General features: G+C 43.1%; 1 protein-coding gene across 5 annotated transcripts in view; it reads left to right on the top strand.

Annotated features, from left to right (window-relative positions):
- The window catches only part of fras1 (Fraser extracellular matrix complex subunit 1), a 594524-nt gene that overhangs the window by 457755 nt on the left and 121896 nt on the right, over nucleotides 1–14873 (top strand). For all 5 annotated transcript variants that reach the window (XM_063043539.1, XM_063043540.1, XM_063043536.1 and 2 more), the window contains one exon: nucleotides 1533–1721. In XM_063043539.1, coding sequence (XP_062899609.1) covers nucleotides 1533–1721 — 189 coding nt within the window. The remainder of the gene's footprint in view (nucleotides 1–1532; nucleotides 1722–14873) is intronic.

Here is a 14873-nt window from a genome sequence, read left to right as displayed (position 1 = left end):
GGTAAGTTTTGGAATTGAAGATCTGACAATCTAAGCCATTAAATTGTAAAGTTGATGATTATCCATATCAATGTATTTTAAATAAGGATTTGCTTTTAATGGGTACCTTCATTTCCATTTATAAATACATGTTAGTAGATTATTGCAGATGGATAGTGCATTTCCAATCGACCTGACTTCTGTGGAGTTTGTCTCTGGTAGGTGGATAGGTCAGGGAAGAGTCAACTGTAGTTTCCATTGAATCTCATCTGAAACCTGAAGATGACCATGGGATTGGACTCTACTGTAATGCTGAGTACTTTATGACCATTGCCTGCCTTGGTCTGTTTGAGCAAGGAGCTGTAAGGGGCTTGGAAGAATGAAGTCACATCATAGTATTGGTTCAAAGCCATTCAGCAAAGGAGAAAGTGCCAACATAAGAACAATTAAATCCCTGAAAATTTACAACTCAGGAGTCTATTCATCCCATTATGTCTGAACTGGTCAAAACCCTTTTCCACTTAATCCCACCTTCCATGCCTGCAGGTCAGAGTTCAAGTACAGATCCAGGTGTTAGTGAGGATTTCTGCCTCTACCACACTTTAACTCTGAATTGCAGTCCCACATCCATCCAGGGAGGGGAAAACATTCTCCTCATCTCCCCTCAACAACTACTTCCACTTTTAAACAGATTTGCTTGAATTTTGACAGCTCTGAACAGGACTGTCTCGTTTACTGTATCTCGGCCCTCCGGGGACCTCTGTTACGTTTCCCCACCAGCCTCTCCAGGTCTTGCCACATAGCTAAGTATTTGTTGTCTTGCAAAATCCTTGTAAATCTCCCCTGCACCTTCAATACTGTAACATTTTTATTCATTTAATTAATTACAGGTTGTATGTAAAACTACATTGTGCATGTCATCACACATAGTTTATATTGCATTTTGTAACTTAAACATTAAACTAATTCAAATGAAGCATGGGAGTTCAAAGTTATGGGTGTAGATCGAGTTTACTTTTAGTGGGGCACACATGTCACATGGTAGTGTGATGTATGCAATTAATGGATTTTTACATATAACCCTTAATTATTTAAATGAACAAGAATATGTAATCAAACAATATATACATAAGTTTACTCAAATATGATTTGAAATATTGAATACAAAAAAGTTCCCTGTACACAGTGTTCAATCTGTGGTCTAACCATCATTCCCACTTTTTCTGCCTGGCTACAATAAAATGCCATTTAAGCATATTATAATCAGATGGAATTTCACCAAATGAGTTTTCAGTAGAATGGATTATTGCCATGAATTCAGCAGTATGTTAATTTTCCACTATTTGTAGAAAGGTATGAATGAATTCTTGTTTCTTAGGGGGCTGTCTTAGTTCATATCAGAGCAAAGTGCAAAAACCACTTCCTCTAAAACAGCCAGAAGCACTGAGATTACCTTAGAAAACAGAGCATTTTTGTTGCATAATCCAAAATAAAATAGTAACTGATCAGGTGAGATTGTGATTCTTTAACAAAGTTATTTCTTTTAAATATAGGTTCTGTCTCAGTAATAACGCAACAGCATCTTCGAGCTACAGACATTGATTCCGATGATGAAAAGCTCACATTTGTTATAACCAAAGACCCCACAGTTGGACGACTGCAGATGTCGAAAACTGACAATTTGGTTCAAATCTCAATTAGGGGACCTATTAAAAAATTTACCCAAGCAGACATCAACAAAGGTAAGTAGTTATAATGAAAAGCAACTATATAGTTGCTTGACAAAATAGAGAAACTCCAAAAAATGGCTGCCAGTAATTTCCTAATTACCTGGTTATCTTTACTGTAAAATAAGCTGTATATAGAGTAGCAAAAACTGATAGAAACCCTCAGGCCAGGCAACTTCTGGTGGATTTCCAACAGCTGCAGTTTTTGTCTCTGGTATGGAGAATAATGTCCAGCATAATACTGGAAGTCAGAATTCTCCAAAGGAAGTATTCAGTCATGTGCTGACTAATTGGAGTTTACTCTTCATTGGTTTGCTAGCCATATGCTGTTTAAAAATGCAAACACTGATTCCCTGTAAAATTTCAAAATGGGACAAAAATATGAGAAATAAAGCAGTGGCATTTAGTATATGAAATTGTACACCAAAATAGGACCTCGGCTATTCTTGCCAGGACTTTGATACTGTGCTCACAGGTGTTGAGTTCTGGCCAATTTACTTTTGCAACTCCCCTTTTTTACTGGGTGTCTGTTGATACAGGGCTGCTTAGCCCCTGACTAACAAACCAATGGACTCAGCAGTGAGAAAACCCTCTTTTTTTTTGAACTCCGTATGTCTAGGGTCTATCTGACTTGGGTCACACCAGACCGGGAGAGCTGGAATGTTTTGAGCACCTGCACCTTAATCTGAACAAATTTTGTGTAAGTGCTGCCCACTTGCAATTACTCATTGGCAAGAAATAACAGATTGTACATTGCAAACAATTATAAAGAAAGTATATTTATAAATTTCAGCTTTATCAAACAGTTATTAGGAAAAAGAAAAGGAAAAAAATAAAATAAAAAGGGCCCATTACAGTTAACCCAGTCCAGGTGCCAAAGAAGAATAATGTGAGCTGTCTTAACTACTATCACCTGGTAGTACTCACATCTACAGTGATGAAATGCTTTGAGAGGTTGGTTATGTCCAGACTGAACTCCTGCCTCAGCAAGGACCTGGACCCATTGCAATTTGCCTATCGTCACAATAGGTCAACGGCAGACGCAATCTCTATGGCTCTTCACATGGCTTTAGACCACCTAGACAAAACAAACAACCTACATCAGGATGCTGTTCATCGACTATAGCTCAGCATTTAGAGATAGACATGGACATACTTTATCGATCCTGAGGGAAATTGGGTTTTGTTACAGTTGCACCAACCAAGAATAGAGTATAAATATAGCAATATAAGACCAGAAATAATTAAATAGTAATATGTAAATTATGCCAGGAATTAAGTCCAGGACCAGCCTATTGGCTCAGGGTGTCTGACCCTCCAAGGGAGGAGTTGTAAAGTTTGATGGCCACAGGCAGGAATGACTTCCTATGACGCTCAGTGTTGTATCTCGGTGGAATGAGTCTCTGGCTGAATGTACTCCTGTGCCCAACCAGTACATTATTTAATACCATCAACACCATCATGTTTTGTACTTCAGTATTTCCCTTGATATATTGATAGGAACATATCCTATCCAAAATACCAGCCCATTCCTTTACTGGGTCCCTCCGTAGTTTTACCTCTTCTTCGCTATTTAATCAGAATCAGGTTTATTGTCACCAGCATGTGTTGGGAAATTTGTTAACTTAGCAGCAGCAGTTCAATGCAATACATAATATAGAAATAAAATAAAAATAATAAATAAGTAAATCAATTACAGTATACTTGTATCGAATAGATTAAAAATTGTGCAACAAACAGAATGTATATTAAAAGTGAGGTAGTGTTCATGGGTTCAATGCCCATATAGGAATCAGATGGCAGAGCGGAAGAAGCTGTTCCTGAATCACTGAGTGTGTGCCTTCAGGCTTCTGTACCTCCTACCTGATGGTAACAGTGAGAAAAGGGCATGCCCTGAGTGCTGGAGGTCCTTAATGGGCATTGCCTTTCTGAGACACCATTCTTTAAAGATGTCCTGGTTTCTTTGTAGGCTAGTACCCAAGATGGAGCTGACTAGATTTACAACCCCTTGCAGCTTCTTTCGGTCCTGTGCAGTAGCCCCTCCATACCAGACAGTGATGCAGTATATCAGAATGCTCTCCACGGTACATCAATAGGAGTTTTTGAGTGTATTTGTTGACATGCCAAATCTCTTCAAACTCCAAATAAAGTATAGCTGCTGTCTTGCCTTCTTTATAATTGCATTGATATGTTGGGATGAGGTTAGATCCTCAGAGATTCTGACACCCAGGAACTTAAAGCTGCTCACTCTCAACTTCTGATCCCTCTATGAGGATTGGTATGTGTTCCTTTGTCTTGCCCTTCCTGAAGTCCACAATCAGCTCTTTGGTCTTACTGACATTGCGTGCCAGTTTGTTGCTGTGACACCACTCCACTGGTTGGCATATCTCACTCCTGTACACCTTCTCATCACCACCTGAGATTCTACCAACAATAGTTGTATCATCAGCAAATTTATAGACAGTATTTGAGCTATGCCTAGCCACACAGTCATGTGTATACAGAGAGTAGAGCAGTGGGCTAAGCACACACTCCATATGTGCACCAGTTTTGATCATCAGCAAGGAGAATATGTTATCACCAATCTGCACAGATTGTGGTCTTAGAACCATAGAAACTACAGCAGAGAAACAGGCCCTTTGGCCCTTCTTGGCTGTGCCGAACCATTTTCTGCCTAGTCCTACTGACCTGCACAAGGACCATATCCCTCCATACACCTCTCATCCATGTATCTGTCCAATTTATTCTTAAATGTTAAAAAAGAACCCGCATTTACCACCTCATCTGGCAGCTCATTCCATACTCCCACCACTCTCTGTGTGAAGAAGCCCCCCCCTAATGTTCCTTTAAACTTTTCCCCCCTCACCCTTAACCCATGTCCTCTGGTTTTTTTCTCCCCTTGCCTCAGTGGAAAAAGCCTGCTTGTGTTCACTCTATCTATACCCATCATTATTTTATATACCTCTATCAAATCTCTCCTCATTCTTCTACGCTCCAGGGAGTAAAGTCCCAACCTATTCAACCTTTCTCTGTAACTGAGTTTCTCAAGTCCCGGCAACATCCTTGTAAACCTTCTCTGCACTCTTTCAACCTTATTTATATCCTTCCTGTAATTTGGTGACCAAAACTGAACACAATACTCCAGATTCGACCTCACCAATGCCTTATACAACCTCATCATAACATTCCAGCTCTTATACTCAATACTTTGATTAATAAAGGCCAATGTACTAAAAGCTCTCTTTACGAGCCTATCTACCTGTGACAACACTTATAGGGAATTTTGTATCTGTATTCCCAGATCCCTCTGTTCCACTGCACTCCTCAGTGCCTTACCATTAACCCTGTATGTTCTACGTTGGTTTGTCCTTCCAACGTGCAATACCTCACACTTGTCAGTATTAAACTCCATCTGCCATTTTTCAGCCCATTTTTCCAGATGGTCCAAGTCCCTCTGCAGGCTCTGAAAACCTTCCTCACTGTCTACTACACCTCCAATCTTTGTATCATCAGCAAACTTGCTGATACAATTTACCACATCATCATCCAGATCATTGATATAGATGACAAATAACAATGGAGCCAGCACTGATCCCTGTGGCACACCACTAGTCACAGGCCTCCACTCAGAGAAGCAATTCTCTACCACCACTCTCTGGCTTCTTCGATCGAGCCAATGTCTAATCCAATTTACCACCTCTCCATGTATACCTAGCGACTGAATTTTCCTAACTAACCTCCCATGCGGGACCTCGTCAAAGGCCTTACTGAAGTCCATGTAGACAATATCCACTGCCTTCCCTTCATCCACTTTCCTGGTAACCTCCTCGAAAAACTCCAACAGATTGGTCAAACATGATCTACCACGCACAAAGCCATGTTAACTCTCCCTAATAAGCCCCTGTCTATCCAAATGCTTGTAGATTCTGTCTTTTAGTACTCCCTCCAATAATTTACCTACTACTGACGTTAAACTCACCGGCCTATAATTTCCCGGATTACTTTTCGATCCTTTTTTAAACAACGGAAAAACATGAGCCACTCTCCAATCCTCCGGCACTTCACCCGTAGACAGCGACATTTTAAATATTTCTGCTAGGGCCCCCGCAATTTCAACACTAGTCTCCTTCAAGGTCCGAGGGAACACTCTGTCAGGTCCCGGGGATTTATCCACTTTAATTTTCCTCAAGGCAGCAAGCACCTCCTCCTTTTCAATCTGTACAGTTTCCATGGTCTCACTACTTGATTCCCTCAATTCCATAGATTTCATGCCAGCTTCCTTAGTAAATACAGACGGAAAAAACTTATTTAAGATCTCCCCCATTTCCTTTGGTTCCGCACAAAGCCGATCACTCTGATCTTCAAGAGGACCAATTTTATCCCTTACAATCCTTTTGCACTTAATATACTTGTAAAAGCTCTTTGGATTATCCTTCACTTTGACTGCCAAGGCAACCTCATGTCTTCTTTTAGCCGTCCTGATTTCTTTCTTAAGTATTTTCTTGCACTTCTTATACTCCTCAAGCACCTGATTTACCCCCTGTTTCCTATACATTTCATACAACTCCCTCTTCTTCTTTATCAGAGTTGCAATATCCCTTGAGAACCAAGGTTCCTTATTCCTATTCAATTTGCCTTTAATCCTGACAGGAACATACAAACTCTGCACTCTCAAAATTTCCCCTTTGAAGGCTTCCCGCCTACCAATCACATCTTTGCCAGAGAACAACCTGTCCCAATCCCCGCTTTTTAGATTCCTTTCTCATTTCTTCAAATTTGGCCTTCTTCCAGTTCAGAACCTCAACCCTAGGACCAGATCTATCCTTGTCCATGATCAAATTGAAACTAATGGTGTTATGATCACTGGAACCAAAGTGCTCTCCTACACAGACTTCTGTCACTTGTCCCAACTCGTTTCCTAACAGGAGATCCAATATTGCATCCCCTCTAGTTGGTCCCTCTATATACTGATTTAGAAAACTTTCCTGAACACATTTTACAAACTCTAAACCATCTAGACCCCTAACAGTATGGGAGTCCCAATCAATGTATGGAAAATTAAAATTCCCTACCACCACAACTTTGTTTCCTGCAGTTGCCTGCTGTCTCTGCAGATTTGCTCTTCCAAGTCTTGTTGACTATTGGGTGGTCTGTAATACAATCCCACTAATGTGGCCATACCTTTCCTGTTTCTCAGCTCCACCCATAAGGACTCAGTAGACAAGCCCTCTAATCTGTCCTGCCTGAGCACTGCTGTAATATTTTCCCTAACAAGCAATGCTACTCCCCCACCTTTCATTCCTCTGCCTCGATCACATCTGAAACGTCGGAACCCTGGAATATTAAGCTGCCAGTCCTGCCCCTCCTGTAGCCAAGTTTCACTAATTGCTACAACATCATAATTCCACGTGTCAATGCACGCCCTCAACTCATCCGCCTTCCCCGCAATACTCCTAGCATTGAAATATATTCACCTCAGAAGATTTTTACCAGCACTCACAACCTTTCTATCAGCAGATTTGCTTAAACTTTCAATATCATTTATTTTCACCCCAGCCACACTGTCAGCTCTGGCACTCTGGTTCCCATCCCCCTGCAAATCTAGTTTAAAGCCTCCCCAATAGCACTAACAAACCTCCCTGAAAGGATATTGGTCCCCCTGTGTTTCAAGTGTAACCCGTCTCTCTTGTACAGGTCCCACCTGCCCCAGAAGAGGTCCCAATGATCCTGAAATCTGAAACACTGCCCCCTACACCAGTTCCTCAGCCACTTGTTCCTCCTCCAGAGCATCCTATTCCTACCCTCACTGGCACCTAGCACAGGTAGCAATCCTGAGATTACCACCCTTGAGGTCCTGCTTTTCAACTTCCTACCAAGCTTTCTATACTTACTGTCCAGGACCTTCTTCACTCTTCCTTGCTATGTCATTGGTACCGATGTGCACCACGACATCTGGCTGATCACCCTCCCACTTCAGAATGTCATGCAATCGATCAGAGACATCCTTGACCCTGGCACCTGGGAGGCAACAAAACATCCTGGATTCTCTGTCACGACCACAGAACCTCCTATCTGCACCTCTAACTATCGAGTCCCCTATCACTCCCGCTCTCCTCTTTCTCCCCCCTCCCTTCTGCACTGCAGAGCCAGACTCAGTGCCAGAGATCCGGCTACTGCAGCTAGTCCCAGGTAAGTCATCCCCCCCAACAGTATCCAATGCGGTATACTTGTTGTTGAGGGGAATGGCCACAGGGGAACCCTGCTCTGCCTGCCCTTTCCTCTTTCCTCTTCCCTCGCCTGACAGTGACCCAATTTCCTGTCCTCTGCTCCTTTGGCGTAACTGCCTCCCTGTAGCTATGATCTATAATCTCCTCATTCTCCTGAATGATCCGCAGGTCATCCAGCTCCTGCTCCAGTTCCCTAACGCGGTTTGTCAGGAGCTGCAGCTGGATGCACTTCTTGCAGGTGTCGTTGTCAGGGACACCGGAGGGCTCCCTGACTTCCCACATCCTGCAAGAGGAGCATTCCAACATCCTGCCTGGCATTCTCTTACTCTAAACAATCTGAACAAAAAACTTACTGGAACCTACCCTGGCCTCTGCCTGTTCTTGCCGAAGCCTGTTTGAGCCAAAGCCGTCCCACTCTGACTCAGTCCACTCCGACGATGGCCGCTGTATATGGTGGTCTGCTTTTTAAACCTTGGTGCGCTATGTCACGCGCCTGTGCAGTGCAGACCCTTCTCCCCGAGCAGTTTTTAAAAAAAAAAAAGACTTTTTCTACCCGATTTCTTCACTCCTTCTCAGCTGCTTGCTTCGACTGAAACAAGAACCATTGAAAATTTCTCTTTTTAAACCTTGGCGCGCTACGTCACGCGCCTGCGCAGTGCAGACCCTTCTCCCCGAGCTGTGTTTAAAAGAAAAAAAATGACTTTTTCTACCCGATTTTTTCACTCCTCAGCTGCTTGCTTCTTCCGGTTAAGAAGTCGAGAATCCAATTGTAGAGGGAGGTACAGAGGCCCAGGTTCTGTAACTTCTCAATAAGGATTGTGAGAACGATGAACAGCATCCTGACATAGATGTTTGTATTGTCCAGGTGGTCTAAGGCCGTGTGAAGAGCAATTGAAATTCTGTCTGCCGTTGACCTGTTGTGGCGATAGGCAAATTGCAATGGATCCAGGTCCTTACTGAGGCAAGAGTTCAGTCTAGTCATGACCAACCTTTCAAAGCATATCATCACTGTAGATGTGAGTGCTACCTGGCGATAGTCATTAAGGCAGCTCACATTATTGTTCTTAGGCACTGGTATAATTGTTGCCTTTTTGAAGCAAGTGGGAACTTCTGCCTGTAGCAGTGAGAGGTTGAAAATGTCCTTGATTACTCCTGCCAGTTGGTTGGCACAGGTTTTCAGAGCCTTACCAGGTACTCCATTGGGACCTTCTGCCTTGCGAAGGTTCATCCTCTTTAAAGACAGCCTAACATCAGCCTCTGAGACAGATCACAGGGTCATCAGGTGCAGCACGGACCTTCACAGCTGTAGTTATATTCTCCCTTTCAATGTGGGTATAGAAGTTGTTGAGTTGATCTGGTAGTGAAACATCGCTGCCATTCATGCTATTGGGTTTTGCTTTGTAGGAAGTAATGTCCTGCAAACCCTGTCAGAGTTGTCATACATCCGATGTTGCCTCCAACCTCATTTGAAATAGTTTCTTCGCCCTTGAAATAGCCCTCCACGAATCATGGCTGGTTTTCTGGTACAGACCTGGGTTGCTGGATTTGAATGCCACAGATCTAGCCTTCAACAGACACGTACCACCTGGTTCATCCATGGCTTTTAGTTTGGGAATGTACAGTAAGTCTTTGTAGGCACACACTCATCCACACAGGTTTTAATGAACTCAGTTCAGGACTTGATCCTGAACAACCAAGGATCCATGGAATAGGTTTTGCCATCCGAAACAGCCTACTTCAGAAGCTGACAGAGCAACCACTGGGAATCAACAAACGTCTCATGACTCTGCAAATCTGACTTGTCAAGAACCAACACGCCACCATCATCAGCGCCTATGCTCCAACTCTGGACGCTGAAGATAAGTAAAGATGGACTTCTATGCCCAACTTGACCACGTCCTTTCCTGTTCCCAACAACGACAAGATCATTCTCTTGGGAGACTTCAGTACCAGAGTCGGGAAAGATCATAGGCTCTGGACTGTAATAATAAGCAAGGAAGGAGTTGGCAAGGTCAACGCCAATGGAACACTCCTCCTCACCAATTGTGCTGAACACAACCTGGTGATTACAAACACCCTATTTTGCCAGAAAAACAGGCACGAATTCTCCTGGCAGCATCCATGCTCCAAACACTGGCACCTCATCGACTACATCATCGTACGATCTTGGGACCAACAAGATGTACTGATAGCTGTTACTGGTGCCGACGAGTGCTGGACAGACCATCGACTCATCTCGTCCATCATGAGAAAGAAGATTCAGCCCAATAGCAAAGACCAAAATCAGAACACTTAAGAAATTTAATGTTGATATCCTTCAAGACATCAGTCATGTACAGAAGGTCCAACAAAATCTTCAAGTACAAATGCCTCAACAAATTCCACCATCTGTAGAAGATCACTGGAATCAATTGAAGAGTGCTATCATCACCTCCTGCAAAGAAACAATTTGGTTCAAGACGAAAAAACATCAGGATTGGTTTGATGATAACGACAAAATACTCCAACAACTCATTGACGAAAAGAGAAACGCTTTCTTTATCTTCCAAAATGTCCAACGATCGGCTACCAAAAGGAAACGCTATCAGGAATGCAAGGCTGCAGTCCAGAAGAGCACTTGAAACCTGAAAAACCAATGGTGGAGGAAGAAAGCTCAGGAAATCCAACAACTAGCAGACGCCAACAACACTCAAGGCTTTCTTAACGCAACTAAAGCTATTTTTGGCCCATCCACTCACGGTCAAGTCCCTCTCAAAAGCAAAGATGGTTCAACCATCCTGAAGAGCAATGCTGACATCAATTCTAGATGGAGGGAGCACTTTGAAGATCTTCTAAATCAAACCGTCTCATTTGACAGGAATGTGATTAACAACATTCCAAAACAGCCCGTTGAAGACTCCCTAAGCAAAATACCAACACTTGAAGTCAAGGAAGCCATAAAAACCTTGAAAAATAACAAGGCCGCTGGACTCGATGGAATACCAACCGAGGTTTACAAAATTGGAGGTAACCTGCTTAATTATCAATTGCATCAACTTCTCATCAAGATCTGGATAAATGAAGACGTACCAGTAGACATTAGAGACTCAGCAATTGTTACCATCTGCAAAGGGAAAGGTGATCGATCCGAATGCAGAAACTATCGTGGAATTTCCCTGTTAGCAACAGCAGGGAAGATCCTCACCCACATCATGAACAATTGGCTCAAGCCTTTAGCTGAGAAGATCCTTCCAGAGATACAAGCCGGTTTTAGACCAGCATGTAGAGCAATCGACATGATCTTCACAATGCGACAACTACAAGAAAAATGTCGTGAAAAACTTCACCAAAGCCTTTGACTCGGTATCAAGGGAACTCCTATGGGATGTCCTATCCACCTATCCCCTGAAAAGTACATTGGAATCCTGAGAAGCCTCCATAATGGCTTGCTTGTCACAGTCATGGTTAGCAACAGTAACTATGAGCCTTTCCAAGTTAGATCAGGAGTAAAATAGGGATGCATGATTGCCCCAACTTTGTTCACCATCTTCATTGCGACAATCATCCACATTATCAAGGACGACCTACCCCCAAGAATCAAAATTGTCTGCAGAACAGATGGCAGACTTCTCAGTCTTGCCCGTCTCAAGTCCAAAATGAAGATATCCATGAGTTCCCTCATCAAGTTCCAATACGCAGATGGCAACAGTGTTGCAGCTCTTTCAGAAAACCACCTACAACAGATTCTGACTGCCTTCAACCGTGCAACACGAAACTTGGACTTGCCATCAATTCCAAGAAGACTCAGATCATCTATTAACCATCACCAATTGAGGAAAAATTGGATAGAACCATCAATTCAACTTGGCGAAACAACCCTGGAAAACGTGAACCACTTTCCGTACCTTGGAAGTCACCTGTCCTCCAATATCGACCTTAATGACGAGATCCAACATAAGACCATAGACCATAAGACAAAGGAGCAGAAGTAGGCCATTTGGCCCATCGAGTCTGCTCCGCCATTTTATCATGAGCTGATCCATTTTCTCCTATTTAGTCCCACTCCCCTGCCTTCTCACCATAACCTTTGATGCCCTGGCTACTCAGATACCTATCAATCTCTGCCTTAAATACACCCAATGACTTGGCCTCCACTGCTGCCCGTGGCAACAAATTTCATAGATTCACCACCCTCTGACTAAGAAAAATTTCTTCGCATTTCTGTTCTGAATGGGCACCCTTCAATCCTTAAGTCATGCCCTCTCGTACTAGACTCCCCCATCATGGGAAACAACTTTGCCACATCCACTCTGTCCATGCCTTTTAACATTCGAAATGTTTCTGTGAGGTCTCCCCTCATTCTTCTTAAATGCGCTGGAACAGCTTTTGGACGTCTCCGAACAAGAGTCTTTCATGATCATGACATCCAAACAGATACCAAAATGCTAGTATACAAAGCAGTGGTAATCCCAACACTCCTGTGTGCGCCAGAAACCTGGACAACATACTGACGACATCTGAAGGCACTTGAAAAGTTCCATCAGTGCTGTCTTCGAAACATGTTAAATATCATCTGGGAAGATAGAAGAACCAACGTCAGTGTGCTAAATGAAGCAAAAACCACAAGCATTGAAGCTTACGTCATCAAGAGCCAACTAAGATGGAGCGGTCATGTTGTTCGGATGAAAAACAAACGTTTGCCGAAACAAATCTTCTACTCCCAGCTCAAAGGCGGCAAACGTAAAAGAGGCGGACAACAGAAGAGATTCAAAGGCATCTTAAAAGCCAACATGAAGAAATATAACATCGACGTCAACAATTGGGAAACCAATGCCAAGGACAGAAAACTCTGGCAAGCCATCATCTGAGAAGGAACAGCAACTTTTGAAGCCAACAGATGTGCAGAATGAGAAGAAAAGAGAAGACAATGGAAAGAGGCAGCAACAACCAAAGCCTGATCTGCCGTCTGGAACGACCTGTCCTGAATGCGGAAGAACTTTCAAAGTTAAGATTGGACTTATAAGCCACTTGAGAGGTCATAGATAGATCAACAGAATGAAGACCATCATTCTCGACCTCGAGGGATAGCCACGATGACGAAGGATGAACTCAGTAACAACTACAGCATACTCATCCAGGTTCAAAGATGAATCCCTGAATACAGACCAGTCCACCGGTTTAAAGCAGTCCTTTAAGTGCTCCTGTGCTTACCGTTGATTTACTTTCCGAAGTTTTTCCTGTTGATCTTCTCCACAGTTGCAATGGAAAATACTAGTCACTTCCCTGGTCAAAGATCCCTGCCCATTTGCAACCCTCGCCTTGGTACATCCTAACAGTGTATTTGACTTCCTATCGGCCATGTCATGCTCGGTGGCAGCACCAACTGGCATCCTCCAAGATACCTCTGCCATTGTGTCTTTCACAATATCCTGCAAAACTGCTTGTGCGGCATCAGGGGTCACTTTAACCACAGAGGCTACTACCGAGGGCTTTGCCCTGCCGAGAGTGGTCTCGCACTCCTCCACTGCATTATCCTCCTCTCTAACTTCCCTGAGTAACCGGCCAAAGATGGAGGAGGACATATCTTGCGGATCATTAAAATTTGTAGAGCTATCACGTCATGTGACAGTGTACCCTTCACAACTTGCTCCATCCTCAAGCCATTTCTCTCAGACAGCTGAATACCCCCTTTCTGACAACTTCTCTCCTTCCTCCTGAAATGTGTGCCGGAATTTCATCCTAAAATTGGCTGCACTTCCAGCAGTGCCAAAAGCACCTTCTGGAGCTTGCAGGTAATTAGCTGACATGGCTAATGGATTTTCTGCCTTGAGGCACCTCACTATATCATCTGCCGGGCCCTTTAAGCTCTTTACCAGTTTCTGTTTTTGCATATTTATCTGAATACTGCCATTCATCCAGTAACTGAGATATCTGCTCAGCACAAACCTCATATTCTTCTTCCCCATTGGGTGTGGGCTTGACCCCTGAGAGCACTCCCAGCCTACAGTAACTTCAGCTCTCCACAGATACAGTGCCTATAAAAAGTATTCATGCCACCTTGGAAGTTTTCATGTTTTATTGTTTTACAACATTGAATCACAGTGAATTTAATTTGGCTTTTTTGACATAGATCAGCAGAAAAAGACTCTTCCATATCAAAGTGAAAACAGATCTCTACAAAGTGATCTAAATTAATTACAAATGTAAATTACAAAATAATTGATTGCCCAAGTTTCGCCCCCTTTAACATGACACACCAAATCATCACAGGTGTAGCCAATTGGTTTTAGAAGTCACATAATTAGTAAAATGGAGATCACCTGTGTGTAGTCAAGGTGTTTGAATTGATTCTGGTAAAAATACACCTGGATCTGGAAGGTCCAACTGTTCAGTCAGTGTCCTGGCAAACACTACACAGTGAAGCCAAAATAACACTCATCCACGTAAAGGTTATTGAAAAGCACAAGCAAGGATATGGATACAAGAGCATTTCCAAGTCGCTGGATATCCTTTAGAGTACAGTTAAGTCAATCATGAAGAAATGAAAAGAATACGGCACAGCTGTAAATCTGCCTAGAGCAGGCTGTCCTCAAAAACTGAGTGACTGTGCAAGAAGGGGATTGGTGAGGGCAGCTGCCAAGACAACTCTGGAGAAGTTGCAAGCTTCAGTGGCTGAGATGGGAGAGACTGCGCATACAACAACCGTTGATGGGGTGCTTCACCAGTTGCAGCTTTAAGGGTGAATGGCAAAGAGAAAGCCACTGTTAGGAAAAAAACCTCATGAAAGCTTACCAGAAGGCAGGTCGGAGATGTTGAAGTCAGCTGACAGAGTTTCTATGGTCTGATGAAACCAAAATTGAGCATTTTGGCCATCAGACTAAACGCTACGTTTGGCATAAGCCAACCACCGCATATCATCAAAAACACACCATCCCTACCATGAAGTGTGGTGGTGGCTGCA

This window comes from Mobula hypostoma, chromosome 3 (assembly GCF_963921235.1).
Source record: "Mobula hypostoma chromosome 3, sMobHyp1.1, whole genome shotgun sequence".
In the NCBI taxonomy this organism is placed as follows: Eukaryota; Metazoa; Chordata; class Chondrichthyes; order Myliobatiformes; family Myliobatidae; genus Mobula; species Mobula hypostoma.
This window is presented reverse-complemented; position numbering and strand designations above follow the sequence as displayed.